A 12463-nucleotide genomic window follows, 5' to 3' on the forward strand; every position below is an offset into this window, starting at 1 on the left:
GACCTAAGACAGGCACAATCATGTGGGAGGCCCCCAGGGAAGGACTTTGGGGGCTACAGCAAAAGGGGGTGATGGACCCTTGCCCCTTGGTTTTGACAAAGCCTGAGTCCTCATTGTCTGTGAGAAAATCTCCTTATCTCTTGGTTGCCTTACTTCCCTTGCTCCACCCAAGCCTGAAACACTGACAGGGTGGTGCAGCCCTGTGCTGGAAAAAGCAGGTTCCCTGGGTGATCAGGCCTAAGAAAGAATATGTAAACTCCTGTGAAACCTGCTTTGTTTAGAATGCTCTCAGTTGAATGATAAGGGTCCAAGGAAGAAGGAAGTTTGTTCCTCAAAATTTTATAGCTCTTTGACCCTGACTCAAAATAGGCCCTCATACTTCCTTGTTGTCTATTCTTTAACCCTTACTTCCTGGCAATGAGTAATGAGCTTTACCTGAATTCTTATGCAAATGAACCCAATAAAAAGCCTGCTTGGGTGGGGGAACAAGGCGCTCTCTTTTAGGGGTGCTCTCCCCTAGGGAGGGTGGCCATGGCGCTCCCCACTAGAGAGAACAGCCATTCTGCTCCTATTTCCCCATAGGACCTAGTTGTCTCTGTGTATGTTTTTCTCGTGTTTCAACGAGCCATCCGCAGCGTTCCGAGGTCACTGCAGGCCAGTGATCGCGACAGAACCTATTTGTTAGTTAATACCCAAAGGTTTAAAAAAAAGTAAAGAAACTCAAAAACAGCTAAATTATATACATTCGATTCTAAACCATAGTTAACAATAAGAGGCTGTCCTCGCTGGTTGGGTTCAGTTAGTTGGGGCGTTGTTCCATAACCCAAAGGTTGTGGGCTCATTTTCCAGTTAGGGAACATGGCTAGCTTTGCTCCTCAATCCCATGTCTGGACATGTGGAAGGCAACTGAGGTCCTTCAATGTTTCTTTCTCCCTTCCTCTCTCTCCAAAACCAATGGGGAAAAAACAAACAAACAAACAAACAAAAAAACCAAAAACAAACAAAAACAAACAAACAAAAAAACACAAGTCCTCCAGTGAGGAAAAATAAATAAGAGGCTGTAATAAAAGATGAAATGCCATGTCTAATAAGAACTGTCCCCCATCAACAGGCAGAAATGATGTTATAGCCACACCAATAAACTTAATCCCTTTTTTGTTCTCAGTTCCAAGTCAAGCAACTGATTGAAAATTTCACAGTGAATATAAACAAATTTCTAATTTAGTAAGTATAGAAAGCAAGTAAATGAACTAAGGTAAAAAACAAATAAAAATATACTTTAAGGAACAGTTTCTAATATCCCACCTCAGTTGCTGGGGATTTTCATGGATACCAACCACCCAGTAGTGATCAGATTTTCCTTTGCAGTGTTCTTTTGTATTACATACGGGAGTCCATATATTACCAAGTCCTCTGTTTAGCATTCGAACAATGCCTTCTGAATCCACAAAACAGGGGGTACCTGTAATATCAACAGAAAAACAAATCACTTGGAGACACAGCTACATATTCGTTAAATAAATACTATTTTAAATATTTATTTATTTTTTAGAGACAGGGAGGGAGAGAGAAAGGAAGAGAAACACCAATGTGTGGTTGCCTCTCATGCGCTCCCCACCACCCACTGGGGACCTAGTCTGCAACCCAGGCATGCACCCTGACTGGGAATCGAACCAGCAACCCTTTGTTTCACAGGCCAGCACTCAACCACTGAGCCACACCAGCCAGGGCAATACATATAATTTTAAAAATACATACCAATGATTCAAGTTTTAATTCAAAAGTAAACAGCAAAAAAATAAACAAAAACCAAAATGGCAAAAAATCCAAATTTATTTTCTCACAAAATTTCATTATCCACACAGAGTAAGACCTAACAGAGAAAACAAACAAACAAAGCCTAAGATATGACTAATATTTATCCCAAATAAAGAGAAAAAACTACCAGTTTCAGTGAAAACTATGCCATCTGCTGGAACAAAGCAGTATTTTCGAAAGTCAATTTCAGTTAAAAAAAATTAAACTTAAATCTGAAGTCTCAGTAGTTAAGAGACTTAAAAATTACTAAAACCTGACACAGTGTGAGGATGTAAAGAATGTCTTTAGTGGTCTTCTTCCTCCCTCTCTTTCTTGGGCTTATTATATGGTTCTGTCCCCCAACTCCAAGGTAAACAAAACTTGCCTAGGAAACAAGTAAGCATCATGGTTTCCCCCTACTCTGCTCCCACCTCAGGAAGTGCCCAGCAAATTTCCTAATCACCCCCTTTCTTATCTCTGACTTCACAGCCCTCTCACTCTGCAAACAGCAGTTTCTTCAGAGTATTAGATCTAATTTTTAATTGGAAATAAAAAGTTACATGAATGGAAGTTATTCACGGTCACATTATTAAAGCATAAATGACTAATATCCCAACAGAAGACACATCCAGAAATGGTTGATGTTTTAAAGATAAAACTGGAGTTTCTAATGATAACTGAAGGGTACAAATCTCTAATAATAGAAATAGTTAAGCCAGGAGACAAGGTTAACAGGCTCCTTAAAATAAAGTAATCCTCAGTGTCCTTCTAATCATCTGAGTTTACAAAGGCACTGTCCAAAAGAAATATGTGAGCCAAAAATGTAATTTTTAATTTCTTAGTACCACATGAGAAAAGGAGGGAAAGTGAAGTTAATTCTAATTTATATTTTATTAAATCCAATATACACAAAATATAATTTTAACAACTAAAATGTTAAAATAATTTTTAATATTATTTTACATTCTCTTTTCATACTAAATCTTCAAAGTCTGGAGAGTATTTTATACTCACAGCACATCTTAATTCAGATTAGCCACACTTCAAGTGTTCAATAGCCACTTGTGGCTAGTGGTTACAGTAACAGACAGTACAGCAACAGAAAACTCCTGATTTTTGTGTAGAATCTGCTGGAATAACCACAACTTTACCACTGATTTGTATCTCCTTGTTATCTTAATAAACTTAAAGAAAAATACAAGGTCTGTCCATCAATGTGCGGTTGCTGGGGCCGTGGCCTGCAACCCAGGCATGTGCCCTGACTGGGAATCGAACCTGTGATGCTTTGGTTCACAGCCCATGCTCAATCCACTGAGCTACACCAGCCAGGGCGAAACCTCTTTCCTTTCAAAGGTGATTTTAGTTTTGGGAAAAGCCAGAGGTCACAGGGCACCAAATCTAGGCTGTTAGGGGGCTGAGTCACCTGGGTGATTTGACGTTTCTCAAAAAACAAAACAAAACAAACAAACAAAAAACAACTCTGTACGAGACGTGATGAATGAGTGGGTGTGTTGTGATGAAGCTGCCAATCAATCACCAGTTGCCCATAGCTGCACCCTTCTGAATCATCTGAATAGTTTCCATGGAAGAGTTCCAGCTTAATGCAAAATCTGATGTAGACTTGTTGCTCTACTCACTCAGTCATTTTGAATGCAACAGTCACACATATACATGCTCAGTCAATGGTGTCTACCACTCCCACGGGCTAGTACAGTGAAGTCATCATTGCTCACGCATGTGCATTCCAATACGCTTTCCTTGGCTGCCAGATTACATCAATGTCGTGCAAACATCGTTCTCATTATATTAACAATGGTAGGACATTTTCCAGACAGATCTCATGTATTTCTTCTTTGTAAGTTTTCTAATCAGAATTCTCATGAAAAAAAAGACCTTGGACATAAAACAATGGCTACCTTGCCTAACAATTCCAGTTTTGCCAACATATTAAAATAAAGAAACTTAAACAATTTATCTATAAAGAAATTAATTAGAAACAATGAAACAGTTTTCTTCTTGAAAATGTCTTTAATATAAATAAATGAATTTGTCTTGCCTTCAGCTGAAAATCCAACCCACACAAGGTAGGATTTCCTTGTAAGAGGAAGAGGATCACCACGCAAAATTTGTTTTTTCTTTTTCCCCAGTTCTAGCAGATAAACTCCAAGGCACTGATCCCCATCAAATCCCGTTCCTAGTGAAAAAATATAAATATACATAAAGTATCAAAGATTATTTAGCTATACTGCAGTCTAAATTATATTCTGTGAATTAAACCAATTTTGTTTCTTAGATTAACTACCACTACTTTTTATGAATAACCTACCTAACTGGGCACCATTCAGGTATAAAAGGCAGAATACTATATGTTACATGGACTATTTACATAAAGTGGCTATAAGGGTAAATCACTCACTCAAGAAATGTTTACAGACGGCTTACTATGTGCCAGGCACTGGTGCTACAATGGTAAACAAGATAAAACCACTGTTCTCATAAAATTCATATTTAGGTAGGAGATACAAACAAATAAATTAAAAAACAAATAAAAGAACAAAAAAATGCTAAGTGCTATCAAAGAATTAAAATAATCATGTGATACAGAGTGCCAGGCTGAGTAGTTACTTCAGATAAGCTAGTCAGAGATGCCCCCTTTCAGAAAGTGAAATTTAAGCTGAGATATGGATTCTAAGTTGGAGCCAGCCATCGAAATGTTAGGAAGAGGAGCACTATAGTAGACAGACAGAACACACCTAATGAAAAGGTTCAAAGGTGGCAACAAGCTTGGTGAGTTTGAAGAATATAAAGAAGCCTGTATGGCCAGAATGAGCATCAAGAGAAAAAGTGGCACAAGAAGGTTGAAGAGGTAAAGATCAGATCTTGTAGGATCTGGTCAGCTATGATAAGAAGTCTGAATTTTATTCTAAAAGCACTGGGAAGTCATCAGAGGAATCTAAGTGAAGGAGTGCATGTTTTTAACAGGTTATCCAGCTGCTATGTGGAGATGAATTAGAGAATGCAAGAACTGAAGATGAAGACTGGTTAGAAGGCTATTCAATAGCCCAAGAGATGAGATGTGGGTGGGGCTGGGGTTTTAGTGGAGGAGCTAAAGAGACAGATTTGGAATGTGTTGTTCCAAAGAACTGACATGATGCTATGATCTTATTGACAGAGTTGATTTGAGGGGTGAGGCAAGGGAAAGAGAAGAATCAAGGATAACTCTTGCATTCCTGGCTTGAACAGCTGATTGATAGCATGCTATTTACCAAGACAGGGTAACTAAGTAAGAAGCAAGTTTGGAGGAAAAAAATGTTATCAGTTTTATTATGATCAAGTTAAGTTTGAGCTGTATATCAAACCTACACAGATATTTCAAGTGGACAAGTCTGAATGAAAATACAAGAAGAGGGTAGGGCTGGTGATATTAATTTAGAAGTCATGGACATATGGATGTATTTAAAGATATGACTCATAATGAGATCCCCCAGGACAATTTCTTAAACTGCATTTTTTGACATATGAGTCACGAAATCAATTCAGACTGCAACCATTATTTTAAAAAATTAAATCAAAGAGGAAATATTGTCCATGAGATTTTTATTTCAGTTACAGTTGCAGGCATGTTCAAAATAGCAGTATAGAATGTACTTCTTGCTGTGCATAAGCAATCAAAAGACTGAAAACTCCTGACCTAGAGAGCACTAGAGAAGAGGGGTCATCACGGGAGGAGGGGCCACCAAAAGAGCTGAAAGAACTATCAGTGAGGCAAAAAAATCGGTGATGTCACTGAAGTCAAGGAAAAAAAGTATGATAGAATTATTCTATAAAAATAAGCATAAAGAAATAATTGGTAACCTTAATAAAACCAGTCTGAATATAGTGGTGGGGACTGAAGAGAGAATATGAGGTGAGGAAAAGGCGGCAACTTTTTAAAAAGTCACTTCAAAGCCGTTTTGGTTCTTCAGACTAGCGTTAGTTTAGTTCTCCAGGCATTTACATTCTGAAAATTCTTTTAAGACATAGTCATGGAAGTAATTAACCAAACTCTACCTTGAAATTCTTTCTCTAATACAGTTCTTCTACAAATAAAATGTTTTCATTCTCATTGCTATTAGTGAATACAATAAAATTCTATACACTTAAAAATTACACTAAAAAAAATTACAGAGTCAAATGCTAAAAAAGTATGCAAAAAGAGGTCTATAATCCAACACAAAGAGAGAAGAATGGAAAAAAAGCTAAGTAATTTCCATTTACTTTAGGTTATGGTAAAATGATAAAAGACTAGCAAAAAACCTACCTCTGTGATAAACAATGAAAAGCTGTTCTCCATGTCCTGCCATTGACACCACAGGCCCAGGAAGACTGAAGATCTCTTTCTGAACACCTCCAATAGAAAACAATCGAAGGAGCAAGGTACTAGTGGCAGCAGCAGCCCATCCCTGACCAAGACATATGGCTTCAATGTCTTCATTCTGAGGCATGTCTACTACCCACTCTTTGCTTGAATCCCAAGAACTAAAGTGTAGGCAGTGAAGCTTGCTAAAAATTCAAACAAGATAGGAACAATCAAACTTTCATATTTGATATTTTACATATATAGCTAATCATGATACCTAGTAACAAAACTAAATAGTTTATTTTTCTGTTACACACAATAGTACAAGAAACATCTTTAAGAATTATGAAATATATTTAAAATGAACTATATTAAAACCATTAACAATCATGTTATTGAAGAATACTTAAATATACAGGAAAATGATCACAGCATAATGTTAAAAAAAAAAAAAAAAAAAAGACAGCTAAAATGTGCAGAGTATGTATGATGCTAGGTTTTAAATGCATACAAAAATCAGCCCTAGCTGCTGTGGCTCAGTGGATTGAGTGCCAGCCTGTGAACCAAACGGTCATCAGTTCAATTCCCAGTCAGGGCAGATGCCTGGGGTAGTGGCCAAGTCCCCAGTGGGGGGGGCATGCCAAGAGGCAACCACACAATGATGTCTCTCTCCCTCTCTTTCTACCTCCCTTCTCTTCTCTCTAAAAATAAATAATAAATAAAACCTTTTAAAAAATAAATAAATGCACACAAAAATCACAACCAAATTTTTAAAAAGGAAGAAAGCTTCAAAATGTTAGGCAACAGTTCCCTCATTGCCCCCCCGGCCCAAAAAATAATATGGGAAAACTAAAAGAGAAAAAAAAATATCACATATAATCCTACTAGTGATTACCAACCACTGCTTATAATTTATTTCCAGTCTTTCTTCATCTTTGCATATATAAGTATACATATATACACATGTATATACACATATACATGTAAATTATTATTAAACTTAGGCTTTGGAATGCATATATCATTGCACTGTTAATCTGAGGCAGTACTGACTTTCCGAACAATAATTTTAAAATGAAAATATCATACATGGTTATGAAGTATTTATCTGGAAAACAAAAGAGTATCTGAAATCAAAATTGTACATGCAAATAAAAGTTTTAATTATGTAAGATATTCTGGGCTAGAGACACTAAGTCAACAGTGCTTTATTTTAATAAACTAATTTAATATTGAATTAAATAAACTAATTCAATATTGATTTTACAATGTGTCAATTAAAAAACCAATTAAAATGTTAAAATGACCTAATGTACACCTGAAACTAATATTGTATGTCAACTGTAATTGAAAAAAATTTTTAAATTATTTTTAGAAATGACCTAATATAGTATTTCTCAGACTTTAATACATGCTCAATCACCTAAGGATCTTGCTAAAATATAGGCTCTGATTAGCTCTAGGATGGAATCTGAGATTCTGTTTTCAACAAGCTCTTAGGTAACTCATGCTGTTAGTTTGTGGACCACATTTCGAGTAGCGAGGAGCTAATCTATTTAATGAGAAGAGTTTGAATTTCAGCTCACCTGGGAGTTAGTAAAATCTATGATTAAGTGTATAAATATTATAATCAGCTGAAGGAAAAAATCAAGAAAGAGGAAACTTGGCTGGAAAAACAAAAGGTTAGTAAAATGTCTTTGTCTTAAAAAAACAAAAAAACAAAAAAACCCTCTGCATCTACAGCTTTTCCACCATAACTTTTCATCAACCTACCTACCTTCCTATTTACCCCCCTCCCTACCTATTGAAATATAAAAGAGATCCAAAATATACTAAGTTTAAAAAAATCAAACAGAGAGTCCTAGCTGGTGTAGCTCAGTTGGTTGGAGCATCATCCCATTGGCTGAAAGGTTAGGAATCTGATTCCCAGTTGGGGGACACTTACCCAGGTGTGGACCCCTAGTTGAGGTACATATGAGAAGCTCTCTTTTTCTCTCTCCCCTCTCCTCTCTCTCTAAAGCAGTAAAAAAGTGTTCTTGAGTGAGAATAAAATTTTTTTTTTAATCAAACACAAATAGCAGTAACATTTTTTGGTGTGTGTATATGTGTTTTAAAGATTTTATTTATTTTAGACAGAGGAGGAGGAGGGAGAGAGAAAGAGAAATATCAGAGGATTGCCTCTCATGTATGCCCCGGCGGGGGACCAAACCCACAATCCAGGCACATGCCCTGGCTGGGAATCAGACTGAAACCTTTCGCTTCAAGGAACGCTGCCCAGCCAACTGAGCCACACTGGTCAGGGAGTGTTTTTCTTTTTTAAAGAAAAGATTCAAATCTAATCTATATTAACAAAAACCAAAAACAACAACAACAAAAACCCAGATTAGTAATTTTCCAAGGCTGGGATTGGGTATACTGCAAAGAAATATGAGGAAACATTTTTGGGTGATAAAAACTATTTTGATTGTGATTATGGTTATCTGAGTACATACAAATTTATCAAACTTATCAAACTGTAAATCTAAGTCAGTACATTTTATTATATATATACATTATACCTCAATATGGAAATTTAAAAGGAGTGTTCATACAAAAAGATATCAGGATGGACACATACACTGTTTACAGTAGTTATATCTAAGTTGAATTCAGTAGGAAACTTTAATTTTCTAAAAATTCTGTACTTAAATTTGTTTACAATTAATATATATTATTCTTACACTAATAAAAAATAATAATAATGTAAAAATAGTCCAATTTGTCTTGTATTAAAATCATATGATGTCATTTTGACTTGTAGTTAAAAAATATAAAAAGGAGACAATTAGGCAAAAATAGCTATGTTCTGGGGAATTATGAGTGAGCTGATATTTATACTAAATTCTTTGCTCTGAAACTCCACACTATAAAAGATGTAAGTTGGTTTCATTAACTTTTTGTACTGAATTTAAACAACCCATCTAACCGTTCAACAGTGACAAATTCTTTCTAATCTCAAATTTACCTTGCTAGTTCATCAGTGCTTTCACATGCGAACAAAACAGCTTCATGGGAAAGATCTGCTATTGTATAATTCAAAGTGTTTGATAAGTGCGTCGCATGGTATATGGAGGTATCATGGAACTCCACATCTATGGCATTGTCTTGCTCATCATTATAGCAGCGAATGATTCCAATAGAGTTCCACACCTACAAACATGTAAGGTTAAACACAAGTCTGAGAAAAACCAAAGCTCTGAGAATCAGTAGTCTAAAGAGGTATAAATTAACAAATATTATGATTCAGTCTATATCAAGGTTTAAGTTACAGGAACAACCACAGCTCATTTACCTCTAAATTGTTTCAGGTAACACAAGTAACATCAGAGCTACAATAATTATTCTTCTCCTCATGAAATAAAGATATATATAGCACAAACTTATTAGGAAGTGGAATATTTCATTTAACATTTTTAATTATATTACTGCTGTTTAAAAAAACACTTTATAACTGACCTTTGAACAACCAAACCATTGTATTTCTCAAACATTTCAAAAATTTATTTACTTAAAAAGTATTGTTGTAAATGACAGCATGTTCTTCTGTTCCAAATAACTGGCTTATATTAGAGGAATAAATACATACATTTTAAGGCAACATAAATCGTATCACTTTGGAAAACTTATCTTCCACTGATGTACACTACAGGCTCACAAAAGGCCCAAGTCTTTCCTTTCCTCTACCATAAATATAACTTTATATATAAAATAGTTGACAATCATAAAAAATTAAGCCTTATTATTAGATAATGGTCATTGATACAGTTTTATTAAAATAAAATATCCCTTTAAAATTTACATACACATTTCTGCCAGGCCTATTCCTTCCAAAAAGCACAGCAAAGTCTTGAGTGGAAAACCTCAAATAATGAACAAATTGAAATATTAAATTTTTTTAGCTCTCAAAATTAAGACAAAAAGCTAATATTCACTCATCCATTCAGGAAATATATATTTAAGCCCTACTGTGCCACACTTTGTTCTAAGTGCTCTCAGTAAACAAAACAGAATATCCTCCATCCTTGGGGAACTTACATTCCAGTGGGGTGGAGTAGGGAAAGGGGGCAGACAGTTCTTTTTCATAGATATATCACCTAACATACTGTACGATTTCCCTTCTAAAAAAAATACCTTTTAAGTAGTATAATGGCATCAGTATAATCTCCTATGTAAAAACTAATATAATATGAGAATTAAGGTTTAGAAGTATAGTCAAGTATAGGTTTAGAAGAGGTACTGCAAGATAAAGCCACATTTACTTAGGTTCATTATATATCATTTTGCAGGGCAAATTTTACTTAACACAATTTTCAGTAATAAAGTTGAAATAAGACTAAGGCTGTGAGGTAAATTTAAAATCAACCAAAGGCTCCAGACCAGTTCTTTAAAAATATTTTTACTGAACTAGTTTAGCTATAGTGAGAGAAAATGCTTAAACACAAGATAACAGTATTTAGAAGTGTTGATCCAAGGCTTACCATGAATCTGTGAGTGAGATGCAAGGGTGTGGAACCTGACTGAAATGGCTTTTGCCGGGGAGTAGGCATAGGCCCATCATAAGATGGCCTCTGGGACGTTGCAAGCGGTAAATTGTAAATGCTGTCTGCTTGATCATCTTCCTCCTTCTCTTTGAGAAGGCTAGAACCAGTTTTCAGCATTGTTAAATCTAAAATACAAAGGATTATAATTAGAGACTCATAAACACCAATGATCTGGAAAAAGAAAGGCATTATGAAATCGAATAACCTTTTCGCTCACACTTAGTAATACTAACATGTTATCTGCCTCTTCCCTGTGTTTGCATTAGCCCTGATGGTGAAAAAGCAACAGAGGTTAACACTACTCGTGACTCAGCATTCATTGAGTCAGGGGCACCAATCTGCCAGAGGTCAATGAACTGTTAACCACCACTCAATTGCGGCAAAATATAATTTTATTAAATATTGATCCCACACAGATATTTTAAAATGTTCTCTGAAATGGGAAGTCTACATAAAGTACGATAGTTGTCTCAAAAACAAACAAACAAACAAACAAACAAACAAAACAACAAAGAAAGAAAGAAAAGAAAGCATTTAAGCCATTGAGTTGTAAGCTGAACTTACATGAAACACCATTTTTACTTGAAATAATGCCAAATAAACTATGGTTATGCAGACTTGGGTATCTGGCAAACATTTTCTTGAAAATGAATAACTGACAGAATTTGTTACCAATGATAAAATTTGAGCTTACAAACAAAAATCAGAATATTGGAAAACCTGTATCCACCAACATGAGTTTTATTGCTTCCCTATATTTAAAAACTTCAGGAAAGATTGATGACACTAACAAATATATTTTGGATAATGTGTCCATTTAAGGAAGGTCCACAAACCTTAGCAAGCCAGTGCTGACCAAATTACCAATGTCTATGTTATAAAATCAAACGTGGTAAAAAAGTCATTCAAAGTTCGAGTTAGACCAATGGATTTTAATGTAATAGAGTTGAAAAGTTCATTGAGAAGTTTTCAGATTCCACATTGCAAGTAATATTTAATTTTAGCATATGTGCTGCCAAAGCAAGCACACAAGTAATATTTAAAAAACTTCCACATGTTGAGTTTTTTGGTGTAGTAGCAGAGAATATCCACAATTATGTGAATAATTAAAATACTTCTTCCTTTTCAAACTACCTATTTGTGTGGGGCTGATTTTTCTTCATATACTTCCAACAAAAACAATATATAGCAGTATAATGAACTCCTAAGACTAAATCATTAAAGATTACTATTGTATAAACCCAATATGATTTAAATGCAGCACAATTTACTGCCATTTGACATTTTACTTGTTAACATTCAAATGTATTATATTAGTTGTTGCGATAGATACTTTATTTGAAGATTTTTATATACAATCTCAATTTCTTTAACAGATACAGTACCATTCAAGTTATCTATTTCTTCCTGAGTTAGCTAGGGAGTTTGTATTTTTCAGAGAATTTGTCAATATCATCTAAGTTGTTGAATTAATGGGCACAAAGTTGCTCATAATATTCTATTGTCCCTTTAATATTTATAGCAGTACTGTCTTACAGAAACATAACATGGGCTACATATGTAATTTTAAATTTTCTAGTATCCACATTTTATAAAGTAAAACCAGGAATAATTAATTTTAATATTATACTGCATTTAAAATATAATTTCATCATGTGCTTAATGTAAAAAATGACTAAGATATTTTACATTACTATTTTTGTACTATTCTTGAAAACCTGGTTGCATCACACACTTAACATCATTT

At 34.9% G+C, this 12463-nt stretch overlaps 1 protein-coding gene across 2 annotated transcripts in view; it reads right to left on the minus strand.

Annotated features, from left to right (window-relative positions):
- The window catches only part of WDHD1 (WD repeat and HMG-box DNA binding protein 1), a 61181-nt gene that overhangs the window by 20826 nt on the left and 27892 nt on the right, over positions 1 to 12463 (minus strand). For both annotated transcript variants that reach the window (XM_045823975.1, XM_045823976.1), the window contains 5 exons: positions 10654 to 10841; positions 9141 to 9325; positions 6098 to 6339; positions 3854 to 3991; positions 1306 to 1462 (listed from right to left, as the gene is read on the minus strand). In XM_045823975.1, coding sequence (XP_045679931.1) covers positions 1306 to 1462; positions 3854 to 3991; positions 6098 to 6339; positions 9141 to 9325; positions 10654 to 10841 — 910 coding nt within the window. The remainder of the gene's footprint in view (positions 1 to 1305; positions 1463 to 3853; positions 3992 to 6097; positions 6340 to 9140; positions 9326 to 10653; positions 10842 to 12463) is intronic.

This window comes from Phyllostomus hastatus, unplaced genomic scaffold (genome assembly GCF_019186645.2).
Source record: "Phyllostomus hastatus isolate PE091 unplaced genomic scaffold, TTU_PhHast_1.1 phas_scaffold_501, whole genome shotgun sequence".
Lineage (NCBI taxonomy): Eukaryota > Metazoa > Chordata > Mammalia > Chiroptera > Phyllostomidae > Phyllostomus > Phyllostomus hastatus.